The 12,204-nt window shown below is 52.7% G+C and overlaps 6 protein-coding genes across 6 annotated transcripts; 3 read left to right on the forward strand and 3 right to left on the reverse strand.

Annotated features, from left to right (window-relative positions):
* Positions 1–713: 713 nt before the first annotated feature.
* On the reverse strand, positions 714–2,007 carry EI97DRAFT_452416 (class I glutamine amidotransferase-like protein; the record flags this gene model as incomplete). Its single annotated transcript, XM_033800407.1, has 4 exons — positions 714–778; positions 1,125–1,356; positions 1,406–1,507; positions 1,564–2,007. The coding sequence occupies 4 exons, from the start codon at positions 2,005–2,007 to the stop codon at positions 714–716; spliced, it is 843 nt and encodes a 280-aa protein (XP_033650803.1).
* Positions 2,008–3,346: 1,339 nt separating this feature from the next.
* On the forward strand, positions 3,347–5,644 carry EI97DRAFT_436143 (MFS general substrate transporter). The gene is made up of 2 exons (XM_033799028.1): positions 3,347–4,982; positions 5,042–5,644. The coding sequence occupies exons 1-2, from the start codon at positions 3,534–3,536 to the stop codon at positions 5,381–5,383; spliced, it is 1,791 nt and encodes a 596-aa protein (XP_033650804.1). The 5' UTR covers positions 3,347–3,533; the 3' UTR covers positions 5,384–5,644.
* On the reverse strand, positions 5,588–6,652 carry EI97DRAFT_436144 (uncharacterized protein). Its single transcript, XM_033799029.1, has 2 exons — positions 6,176–6,652; positions 5,588–6,090 (listed from the first exon to the last, which is right to left on the reverse strand). Exons 1-2 carry the CDS (start codon positions 6,291–6,293, stop codon positions 5,855–5,857), a joined length of 354 nt encoding a protein of 117 aa, XP_033650805.1. The 5' UTR covers positions 6,294–6,652; the 3' UTR covers positions 5,588–5,854.
* A 635-nt stretch (positions 6,653–7,287) lies between these two features.
* EI97DRAFT_480920 (uncharacterized protein) lies at positions 7,288–8,421 on the reverse strand (the record flags this gene model as incomplete). Its single annotated transcript, XM_033802034.1, has 2 exons — positions 7,934–8,421; positions 7,288–7,891 (listed from the first exon to the last, which is right to left on the reverse strand). The coding sequence occupies exons 1-2, from the start codon at positions 8,068–8,070 to the stop codon at positions 7,288–7,290; spliced, it is 741 nt and encodes a 246-aa protein (XP_033650806.1). The 5' UTR covers positions 8,071–8,421.
* Positions 8,208–10,238, forward strand: EI97DRAFT_159756 (uncharacterized protein). The gene is made up of 2 exons (XM_033793330.1): positions 8,208–8,584; positions 8,647–10,238. The coding sequence occupies exons 1-2, from the start codon at positions 8,538–8,540 to the stop codon at positions 10,070–10,072; spliced, it is 1,473 nt and encodes a 490-aa protein (XP_033650807.1). The 5' UTR covers positions 8,208–8,537; the 3' UTR covers positions 10,073–10,238.
* Positions 10,239–11,437, forward strand: EI97DRAFT_159757 (uncharacterized protein). The gene has a single exon (XM_033793331.1). The coding sequence runs from the start codon at positions 10,404–10,406 to the stop codon at positions 11,271–11,273; it is 870 nt and encodes a 289-aa protein (XP_033650808.1). The 5' UTR covers positions 10,239–10,403; the 3' UTR covers positions 11,274–11,437.
* Positions 11,438–12,204: the final 767 nt, after the last annotated feature.

Below are 12,204 nucleotides of genomic sequence, written 5' to 3' on the forward strand. Positions count from 1 at the left end.
CAAGCTCTATCGAACTGGCGAATTTCCGGAAGACCTAGGCGTTGAATCTGGTGGAGCTATTGTCAGGACCTGCTGGAATCTTGTATATGGCTCTGCAGACCAGATTGTTGACGGTCTGAAGGAATTACAGGCAGGGATAGAACCATAGTTCATTACACGGCGATGTGCGACCGATCATGGATGATCTTTGTCTTCATGCTTCGGAGCAGAGTCCACAGAATATTCTCGCGGTATAGGGTACATAGGTAATCAATACGCGTGACGAGTTCGCAAGGACAGTGAGCTTTTCTACGACAGTGTCACCGTTGATTTGCCTCTTGGTTCTGGTATTTCCAATTTCATAACCTCCATGCCAATGCCACGGTTTCAACTTTATGTAGAGGCCATATCTTGCATTGATATCCTGTCTAGCTAATGGGCGTCCCTTTAACCATGCGTAAGTAGAATCCGACCGGTGCGCTAATGTCAGACCTTGCGAACCGGGATATCGGCAGCTGCCAAACTCCTTCGACGGGAAATGTATGGTTATGATTCGGGCAAGTTTAATGGGCGGTTCGTTAGCGGGTGGATTTGGGATGACGGGGAATCGGGAAGGGGTGGAAGAATCCGGGGAGGAGGTAGAGGGTTGATAGATGCGGTGATGTGGAGGAGGGGGTTGCTCAGCGGATTGAGGATGGAGTTCTGAACGACATGTTTTTCGCATATGGCTTCTTTCAAAGCCCCAGAGACAGACTACATTCGACAAGGCGTCCGGTCACCGTCGCGGTTGCAACCCCAACTTCACACAATTTACGCGATAGCTACATCGCTCCACAGACTCTACACCATAATGCTGCGAGAACACCCAAAGTTTGCTCATGCATTCCCATACCTGACGTATATACAAGATCAGAAACTGCCGTACCCATATGCAAAAAGTCGAGAAATTCCCCATGGCCCCAAAAACTCGCCCCTCATAATGGCGGGCATTGCCAAAAGCATAACCTCCAATGCAATCGCTCGTCCGGTGCGACCAACCACCCAATGCAAAATCCCCTTACTCCTTCCATCTCTCTCTTCTTACGCACGAATCTTCTCCCCCATAAACCCACTCTGCGTCACATCCCCCTTCGTCCCGTTCTTACCCTTCTCCAACTCCCACACCGCGGCGAAAGGATCATTGCTAGGTCCTCCGGGCCACCTCGGATACTCGAGGTTGATGGACGTATAGTCCGCCACCTCTTTGCCGTACAGGTGCTCGACGAAGGCGAAGGTGAGATCGATGCCGGCGGAGACACCAGAGGAAGTCCAGATGTTGCCAGCGTCGACCCAGCGGGCGGTGGGGATCCAGTTCACGCGTGGGCCAGTAGATGTTGCCTTATGATTGTTAGGGTGAGGGCTGGGAAGAATGGAGAGGAGAACATACCCAGGCCCAGGCGCGCTTGTTGGTTGTAGCGTTGCGCCCGTCTAGTATGCCAGCACGTGCGAGAATTGTAGCGCCAGTGCAGATGCTGAGGACATATTTGACCTATTCCGAGTTAGAATCATCAGACCGCCATTTAATTTGGCAGGGAAAATCCTCACCTTGGGATACATGGTCTTCACGAATTCAATCTCCTCCGTCATATCCCCCCTCGTTGCCGCGCCCCCGGGAACAAGCAGAACGTCAATATCACCCTTTTCCTTGTCCTTTTTGCCAGCCAAGACCTTCTTGAAGGTCGTCGTCGGCATAATCTGCGTCCCGAAGTTCCCATGCGTCATGTTCATCGTGGGTGACTTCTGGGGCACTGTTGTCACGGGTGCCAGCGTCCGGCTGAGAATAGAGAGATGGAGGGGTTGGTTAAGCATGAGGACCTGCGAGCCAATGACGTCGAGAGGGCCATAGACGTCAAGGGCTTGGAAGCCGGGGAAGACCATCATGGCATAGTGGAGCGGTTTGCCGACCGATGTGACATTCTTGGGAGCTTCCGGTAGAGCGAGCACCGATGGTAGGGCCATTAGTGGTGCCAAAATCTTGCTAAAGCGCATATTGAGAGACGCGTGACTGGGTCGTAGGGCTGAGATGCAGGGCTGAGATGTCCTAGGAGTCTGGCAAGTATGGTGGGGAGAGCTAAGGAGAGCTAAAGTGATGTGCAGCCGCTATGTAGATTGGCCTGGAAGAAGCTAAAGTAGATTGGAACGAGGATTGGGCCAGAACTTCGACACTGAGACGTAGTGCAATAGCTTTGGCAAAAGATGCTACCTCAAACCAGGAGGCAAGTAAAAGATGGCAAACGCGAGCCAGGCGTGACGGGAGAGTGTGCTTGTGTTCTCACCAGCAGAAGTGACGTCCCTTTTATATGTCCACAGCGTAAGCACGTATTCTCCTTGACGCCCATGGAGGAATCTCGCAGGATGCTGAACCTTCCTTCAACCGTCTGTGTCCAGATTGAGCATGCCGCGCCTTCGCTGGCAAACGGTGAGCGACAGTTGCGGCAAAACCGTAAGGGAGAAAGGATCAAGTGACTTCGAAACAAACCAATTTCCGTAACGGGTCAGCAAAACGGTTGTTCTCGAGGTGAAAGGTACATGATAGGATGCAGGACGACTGAGCATGTTTGAGAGATTTGGCAATACTGGGCAGCAACGTGCTCCATACTGGTGCCGTGGGAGAGCAGAATTGGTGTTTGGGTGCAACAACCGGGTAGCGAGGATGCACGATAGATGGGTCTGAGGGGCCGATATTGGCGCTATATTAACCAATAATCCGGGGATGCGGGGGACATTGTAGATAACCGTCGGAATATTTAGGCAGGCGGCCGTGATCACAGGACCTCATGGTTTTGTTTTATGAGGCTTTCTTCCGAGTCGCTGGTGCTGTGGGTCGAGGAAGGGGTTGAAACGTCACAAGGCTTGTCCGTGATATGTTTTGCAAATCCGGCCGACTCCGATGCCTATGGACAATATATAAAACCAGGGACCGGAGTTGATGCTTGTATAGATCCTTGGTAATCCACGAGCATGCCCTCGTGCATACGGGAGATGGACCGTTGCGTGGTGTAAGTGGTGCATGTTGTGTTAGTGCTCAGCAATCGAAGTCATGGTGAATTGTTGCGTTTGATCGCCGTTCTCTCTCCACGTATGGCGCGCCCGGTTTCTGCTGAAACCCTCAGAAAAGTTGGGTGTTGTGCCAGAAGGGAAGATGTCACTTTTTGCTGCTTGTTTCAAGTGTGTGGTGACGGGAAGGGATGAGTGGTGGAAAATGTCAGCATAACGTTGGTGGAGGACGTCGAAGGTTTGCCAAGTCCGGTTCCTGAAAGGGAAAGGCCAGTGACGTCGTTGTGGCTGAAGTGCCCAGGCCAGGTGCATCCCAAGCAGAAGTTTCCCATCAGATCACACCTCCATCCCATCGCAGTACTGTACTGTATTCTCACGTCTCTCCGCCTCCCCCGCCACGTCTATCATTTGTTTGCCCATGCTCCTGCAGCTCCACCTCATTGTCATTCGCCCATTGAGGTAGCCAATCTACCTCCTCAACCCCCGCGCGTCCGCGACAGCTCAGGACCGAGCCTGCCATGGGGCGCATGAAGCCCACCATGGAGCCTCGACGCAAGGTCTCCACCCTCCATTACCAGACATTTCCGACCCAGCCGCCGACCTCTCGCGGCCGGCCCCCTTCTGCTTCGCCGCAGTCTCGCAATGGTGAACACTCTGGGTCCGACGACGAGCACCATGAGTCGCCTCTCCCGACGAAACAGCTTGCCATCCTTGCCATCATCGCCCTCGCAGAGCAGACTGCGCTCAACTCTATAAACCCCTATCTACCCGAGATGGTCCAGACATTTCCGGAAGTAAGAGGCGGACAGGTCGGAATGTATACGGGAGTCATCGCCTCTGCGTTTGCCTTGGCACAGTTTGCGACCAACTATTTCTGGGGCTGGCTGTCAGACAGAATAGGTCGCAAGCCCGTCATATTGACAGGAACGGCACTCACAACCGTGGCCTTCTTGGCTTTTGGCTTCTGCAAGACGCTGTGGCAGGCTATACTGGTTCAAGCCTTTATGGGTCTGGTCAATGGCAATGCGGGCATTGTGTCGACTTGCCTAGGCGAGATAACGGACCGTACCAACCAGTCGAGAGCATTCACCTACTTGCCCGTCGTATACGGTATCGGGGCTATAACGGGGCCCTTGGTGGGCGGTGTCCTCGTTCTCTATGAGAACCCCTTTAAAAAGGGCGAGAAGAACCCTCTCCCTTACGTCCTGCCGAATCTTTTCTCTGCAGCCATCCTCGTCATAGATCTTGTCATTTGTATATTCCTGCTTGAGGAGAGTCACGAAGAAGCTAGGAACTTTCCGCCCCTGGGGAAGCGAGTTGAGAATCTATTCGCCTGGTTATGGCAATTCACATCGTCGACGCGACCCTCGTACCTCAAAAAGCTATTCAGGACGCGCAGCCACCATCAGCATCATCATCATCATCATCATCATCGGCGCCAAAGCGATGATCATCTTGACGGTATTCAAGAAGAGGACGAAGAGGACTACTCAGACGAGCCAGACACACCCATGTTTCCCACCGCGCCAGATGAGCAACTTAGCAGTCGAGATATCCTGAACCGTGATACTCTGCTGCTCCTCGCCACCTACTTCATCTTTCAGCTGGCCAACATAGCCTACAACTCACTGTACCCCGTCTTCGCTGAGGAACCCCCACCCACCGGCCGAGGCCTGAAGCCCAAAACGGTCGGTCTCTCCCTGTCCTTCGCAGGCCTCATCACCATCGTCTTCCAGGTCAGTCTCTATGGGAGACTTAGAGACCGCATCGGAAACAAAGTCACGTACCGCGTCAGCATCGCCGCCTTCGTCGTCGCCTTCGCCATAATGCCATTTGTAGGCTACAAGGATTCTCCTCCACCTTTCGGCATTGGGTCGGGTATGGGCTGGCTCTGGCTCGAATTGGGCGCTACCCTAGTTATCAAAACGGTCGCCAGTGTGGGGGGCCTGACGTCTGCACTTCTGCTGGTAAGCCATCCCCTCCAGAAACCAGATCTCAGCTGGATTTCTGACCCCGTACTTGATAGATCACGAACTCTGCGTCAAACAACAACGTCCTCGGCTCCCTCAACGGCCTCGCGCAAACCCTCTCTGCAGCCGGCAGAGCCGTCGGCCCATTTATTTCTGGCTCGCTTTTCACCGCTGCCACAAAGCTTCCGCACAAGGGCGAGGCGCTGCCTTTTGGGATCTTTGCAGGCATCTCGTTGATCGGGTTCTTGCTAGGGTTTGGGATCAAAGGGGAAGGATTGGAGGCTGAGGGATGGAGCAGTGAGTCGGGTGAGGAGGAGGAAGTGGAGGACGAGGAGGCGACGATTGGCGGGAGTGGGAATGGGGATGCGAATGAGAGGACGGGATTGTTGAGGAAATGAATGATTGATGTGACGGCTTGATGGACGATGCTGGGATGGAGCAACGTTTTCTTAATGTATCATAATGCATGTCAGGGGTCGGGCCGGGTAGTCTTGAGCATGGCGTTGCGGGATAGCGGGTTTTATGAGCTTTTGGTCGTCTTCGCATATGGGGTTTTCCTTATGTGGTTCTTTGTTTAGACGAGCAAGGTACATGGCATATGGGTCTTTCGCACGGCTGGATGGTTAAATGGATATCAGAAGGATGTTTCGATTGAGAAGGGTCAGATGTAGGCTTCCGTGTATCCCTCGCACCACTTGCGTGTATCCTCCATTTGGTCGTACACTCCTCCTCGAGATGTGCGCGCTTGTGTCCAACCTTCCAGCATCATTGCCCGAATTCATACATCGCCCATGTCGTGAGCGTACTCCTGCTTTTCCCCCCCAACGTATTTGACAGTCTCAGGCCGTTACATCAATTCATTTCCTCATCTATCGCACAAACCCGTGCGCTGGGTTCGCCGTCCTCGCAGCCTCTGCCCTCGCCGCATCCGCCGCAATCTCATCCTCCGTCTTCTTGTTCCCCCTCGCAATCAGCTTCTCCAGAAACCCGCCTTTTTTCGTATAGCCCTCGCGCTCGGCTTGCTCGTATTCTTGCAGGTATGTGTTGCGCTCCTCGGGCGAGAGGCCTTCGAGTTCGGAGTCGGTGGATGAGCGGCGGTATATATCTTAAGGGGAGTCAGATATGGGATGGCGTTGGGAGGAAAGGGGAAGAAGGGAGGGGAAATGAGGAGGGATGAAGGGACAGCGTACCGTGCTCGACATCGTGGTGTGCAAGGGCAGCAGCTTTGTCATCGCCCGTCAGAGGATGGCCATGCTTGCTCTTGTCTTTGTGGCGGCCTATGTTGAGCTTCTCCTTGACTTTCTCCATGGCGTCGGTTGGAGAGGGTGTGTATCCACTTGATAAAGGAGTGTCAATCGCAGGAAAAGAAGTAGTAGCAAACTGTTGGAACAAGGGTTTGAGCTAAGAGGCAGTAGTTGTAGAATGGAAATCAAGTATCGCTTGTCCGGGATGGAGAGAGGTGGCAGAGTGCAGGAACCCCGCCTGCAAAGAGTGGAGTGGAAGCTGTTGCACCTACGTCATCGGTGCTTGCCAATTTTCGATCCATGGATTTGGGCTTTGGAAGGAGGGAGGGACGCATAGATCGGGGGAGGCAATTGCGGGCTGGAAGCTGTAAATTTCACAACGGGTCTAGGTACGCTGATTGAAAGATTCACCATGGTGCTGGATGCGCGAGCTGTAATGAAGGTAGCTTGTCGATTCCACAACTCGATCGATAATATCGGGCCCCTGGCTTAGGCCGGACCCTTATGACCCGCTGCTACAGGAGATCTCGAAATAGAATGTCGGGCCCTACTTGAAGCAGATCCCCTGCTCTTTTACTGTGGCAATGTACTTAGGGATCTGGTCTATGTTGAGGGCTCTCCTTATTTCCGTCCTCTACTGGTTGCGCAAACCCACCTTCAAATCAGACAATTCCGAAGTCCTCTAAATCTGCTCTTCTCCTTATCAATTGGAATCTTTTCTGGCTCAGACGGTTGGAAAATGGGTAGTCTCCCCACCAAGGAACGAAATCCAGATGGGGGAGAGACAGCTAGTCCTCCAGCCTTCCCCTTTACATTTGATTCCGCTCCAATGTGGCTCACAGTCTTTATAGAGCGGTATTTCCGTGACCGCTTTATCCGTCCGTGGCTTTCAAGTGCCTGATCCATAGTACCTCGGATCTACTTGTTGCAGGCGATTTTCGAGCCGTCAATCCCGATTGCCTTGTCCTTCTGAAGACGCCTTGCGCCTGCATAGACCCCTGAGATCCAGTGTCGGCTATCTTCACAAACAAAGAGTCTCAGTCATTCCATCCTTTTTTTCACAGCAGCCGATCCGCCATGGTAGTGTGCCTCGGGGAGATAGGCGCCCCAGTTCTTCCATCGACAATCGGGATCAGGTCGTCCTTGAAAATCTCGCGTTCGCGCCTTATATTGTCGTTTACAGGAACCATATTCCTCCGCCCGGTTTTCCACCTTGGCTTCTGTCCCGGTTGGGCTTTCCCCACGCCCATCTCTCGCCATTTCTTAGGTGGCTTCACCCCCATCTCCACGAGATTGGACCATATCCGTTCTCCACGCTTGTCCCATCTCCTGAGCCTCTCCTCCGCCTCTTCATCGCTGGGCCTCCACTTGCTCTTCAGTATTCGGCGGATCGCTTCGGGAGAGACTTTGAAGTATTGCGCTAGCACAGGGGTCGTGAACTTTTGCGGCTGGGTCTGGTGCAGGTGCCGGATGCCTTCCATCGTATCAGGAGAGAGCTTCTTCCGCGGGTTCCAGGCTTCGCCGTTCAGCTTCTTCTTTATTGCTGCTTTGTGAACCTGCCATGGCTCCGGCTCCTTTTTCTTCTTCTCGCTTTCCGTGGCCTTCTTCGCTTGATCTTTCTCATTCAACTTTTCGGCTTTTGCTTCTGTGGGAAGCTTCTTGCTTTTCGGCTTACTTATGGTTTCTGCCGTGGAGGTCTGGGACCAACGCGGAGAGGTGGAAAAGTGTGCGACATGGGTTCGATGCGGGAGCGGGAGGCGAGGAGGTAAAATGGGGTCAGCTCTCGTCAACGATCTAATGAACAAGCGCAGCGTAGTCCGCGCGCAGTTGGCACAATTCATGGCTGAAGGGTGCGAATTCCTGAGCCGTAAGGAAAGGGGAAGTGTCTGAGATAGGGAACTTCGAAATGGAAATTTTGCGCACGGACCTCGACGCCACACAACAGCCACAGTCAGTCGGCAGCCACTACCACTGGAATTGCGTCACAAGAGCGCCGCTACGAACTTTCCACATCGCCACTTTCGTCCGCATGCCGAACTGCTCCTCATGCCTCGGAGATTCGGGCCCTAGTACCACAAGTAAAAACGAGCCCCACGGAGACTACTTTATCATACTCTGTTCATTTATATAGGCTCATGATGCTCTTCCATCATGACCCTCTCAACCCTTAGTTCCAGCGCCTGGGAACAATTGACTGCCCTCTTATCGAACATCATCCCATGATCCTCCCATAGCGTCTTCGCTCGTGCTTATTTAGTGGCTCTTCACTCCCGCTTCTTGTTTATGTGCTTTTCTTGTAGTAGAAGTGATGGCTTGGCGAAACCCCTTCCGCCGACGGACTGAGAACACGAGATAGTACGTATTCCTCTTAAGCATAGTACATGAATTCAGAACGGATCGTATATTAACTCTTGCAGTTGCTGGGGCTATGAGTTCGAATGGACAGAAGATCATATAACACCCGAGCAAGCAGAGCCATTGAAGCATTCGTATGATGTACTGGCTGAAGAATGTCTCGACCGCCTGAACGCCATCTCGCCACCAGAGAATGGTCAACTTCCGCGGAGCAACAGTCAGCAAGTCCCGCCTCATACCATCGAAGGGACACGGAGAGAGGAATCAGACCGGCTCCCATTGCCGCAAAGAGATCTCTACGCTTTGTTAAAGGGACACCATACATCTGATCCCAAGCTTTCCCAGCTATGGGAAGAAATCAACACAATTCCGCCTTGGCTGGATTGGGCTCAGATTGAAAGAGGCCAAGATGTGTTTTACCGCTACGGTGGACCAGCTCTTACTGGACTGGCCTATCAATCGCTCCTAGGAGGCATGGGTGCAGCAAGAGTTGTCGAAACCCTAGCACGCACTGGTGGCTTCTCAACAAAGGTGGCCAGGAGGAGGCTATTCGAGACGACCCAGCATATCCTGCAATGTACAAAATCACTCGAATCGCTCAAACCCGGCGGTGCAGGACATGCATCGTCAATTCGTGTACGCTTTCTTCATGCGGCTGTAAGACAACGGATATTGAAGCTAGCGAAACATCGGCCTAGCTATTACAATGTGGCGGAATGGGGTATACCTGTCAATGACCTGGACCAGATTGCAACTGTTGGGACCTTCTGCGCTACCTTGATATGGCTCAGCTTCCCACGTCAGGGGATTTTCCTGAGGGAGCAAGAGAAAGAAGACTACGTTGCTTTGTGGAGATATATCGGGTATTTGCTCGGAACTCCAACGGACTATCTCGCGACCCCCTCAAAGGCGAAGGCAGTCATGGAGTCTTTACTGTACTATGAAGTTCAACCTTCAGACATGTCGAAAGTACTAGCAAACAACATCATCAGATCCCTCGAGAAACAGCCGCCAACATACGTATCCGCAGACATGCTCGTCGCCAGTGCTCGTTGGCTCAACGGCAACGAGCTCGCAGATAGCCTTGATTTACCGCGGGCATCACTCTACTACTGGGGTTTGATGGCAGGCCAGTGCCTCTTCTTCATGGCCTTATGCTACGTATACCGCGCCAGTGCCTCGTTAGACCGAAATCACATCGACCGTCTGAAGCGCATCTTCTACGCGGTCATCGTAGAGGCGAAACACGGATTAGCAGGGACGGAGACCCTTTTCGAATTCAAATACGTGCCAGAGTATGAGACTGTGACAGAGTTGGGTGCACCAACAGAAATAAAGCTTCAGGGTTCCAGTGTTGAGAGGCGGAACTTGCGGACGCTGGGAATCTTTCTGGGAGTGGTAGGCATTGGCACATGGGCTTCGCTGAAGCTTGCGTCGTCTCTTTCTTTGGCGATTCTGGGTTCTTCTCTCTTCAGCAGGATTTGGTGAGCGTACTTTTATTTTAGGCCCACGTCATCCCAAGAATCGTAGGCGGCATACGGCGACCAGCCCTATGTTAGAGCCTTAGAGGATCGTCACTCCACTTCATACACAGTCCAATTTTACCTGTCTTTTCACCTCTGTGTTCATCACTTCAGGGGCCCAGTGTCTGTTCTTCTTCGAACGGGTTGGAAAAAACTTTCTGCTAGGGCGTCATCGATAATTCCAGGCATATCGCTTCACCGCTTTCACTCCCACCGTCAAATCGACCCACGTTCCTACCTCACGTACCTCCCTCTACGAAACGCCCTCCCACAACCTCGCCTACCCCAACCACAGGATGAATCTTGAAACGACCATCCTCTTCGAAGTTCATGATAATGTTTGTGGATGTACAGAAGTATGGGATTCCGCGTCCGGCTGCCCTCGACTCACGCAAACGCCACAACCGTCCAGCGTAGCTCACTCTACGCCCGAACCATACTCACCTTTCGATCCCCTCCTTCGTCCACCCCATAGTCGACCCGATCCGACCAAGCCATCTACGCCTCCGCCCTCTACCCCAGACTGTTCGACCTCCCACTCTCACGCAATGTCACCTCCATCTCCACCTTCCTCCAACAGCGATCCAGACACAGACCCGCTAGACTTCCTCTCCTCGCTTCTCGCAACTCCACCGCCACGGACCTCCGGGCCACCTCGCGAGACATGCTTCTTCCGGTACCACGGTCACTGTCGGGCAGGAAATGCATGCACGAAGGCGCATGAACATCACATCACCTGGCCCATCTCCATCCCGACCGGTTTTGTACATTTCAGGAAGTGTGAGCTAACCTTCTGTCCGCTACGAGATCCACTTGGTCGGGTGCAGGACAGTAGCATGCCTGAGAAGGAGCGAGAAAATGACGGGATGAACAAGGATAGGAAGCCTGGTATTGCCACGGAAGCGAAGACGCTCGCTACAACAGCATCCAGCTCACATACTCTATCTTCTGCCTCTTCACAAGAGCCCGAGACGTGCTTCTTCTGGTATCATGGGAATTGCCGGCGTGCAGATGCATGTCCGTTGGCGCATGAAGTCGTGGGCGAGGAGATGGTGAAGCCGCCGCCTAGGTACAATGGGAAGCGGCATGTTGGCTGTCACTTGGCGCTTTGTCCATTTGCCAGCGTGGAAGGGGGCAAGGAAAGGGGAGTGAGTGGGCATGGGTAGATTCTTACAAGAATGTATGGGGAAGGGGTTGAGGCGATGGTAACTGAGGAGTGGCGACCTTGGGAGGCGATGGATCAATTAAGGGTATATTGCACAACTGTGATATCGCCAGGGTCCCAGACACTAGCTACATTCACAGTCGCTTTCGACACATCGTTGAAAGAGTTCATCGCTAGGGTGGAACCGGGCAGCACATGCTAATGTATTGAAAATTACTACCGGAATTGAGAGTCGCATGTACATGTCCTGGACCTCGAGCTTTTGAACCGGAACTTTCCCTTCCCGAGACTTTTCTTCCACAGAATATTCGTCCAAACTTTAGACCCCATGGGACCATCTCTCAAGACCTACCCGATTCGAGTGGTGACGAATAGTAAACCAAATTCACTAGATACCTCATCAGGACAGTTGAGCAACGCCTCTTTATCTCGCAAACATGCCGAGCTAGAGAAGAACACTACAGCTCTGACCACTCTAGACAGCCCTGAGCCGATATCTCAACGCTATCACAAAGGGAACAGTGCGCCGAGGGGATGTGGACATTTTGAGATTTGGGTTTGAGAAGATTGTATTTGAGAGGTGTCGACGGGAAGCCGAGTCCTGTTGTGGAGTTTTGGACCTGGATGAATGAGAGGGAGAAGGTGGCATCCAGGATTGATGGGACTGTCATTAGGGGCCCAAAACTCAACGGGAATGATATCTCTTTATTGAATCAAATGTGGAGTGTCTTTTGGCGAACCAAAGTTAATATCACGCAGTGGACCAAGTGTAGTGTGCCTGCATATGCAAGTGGTGTTTCCCAATAAGGTACGAGTACCGGCCTTTGTAGATGAACAGATATGCTTCAATCTCTGACTGCTTTGAGGAAAAAAAGTTGACGTCTGATTTATCCTCGTCTTCTCAGTTCTGCGCTGCGTGGCTGGGCTAGTCG

Source organism: Westerdykella ornata (assembly GCF_010094085.1).
Source record: "Westerdykella ornata strain CBS 379.55 unplaced genomic scaffold EI97scaffold_28, whole genome shotgun sequence".
Lineage (NCBI taxonomy): Eukaryota > Fungi > Ascomycota > Dothideomycetes > Pleosporales > Sporormiaceae > Westerdykella > Westerdykella ornata.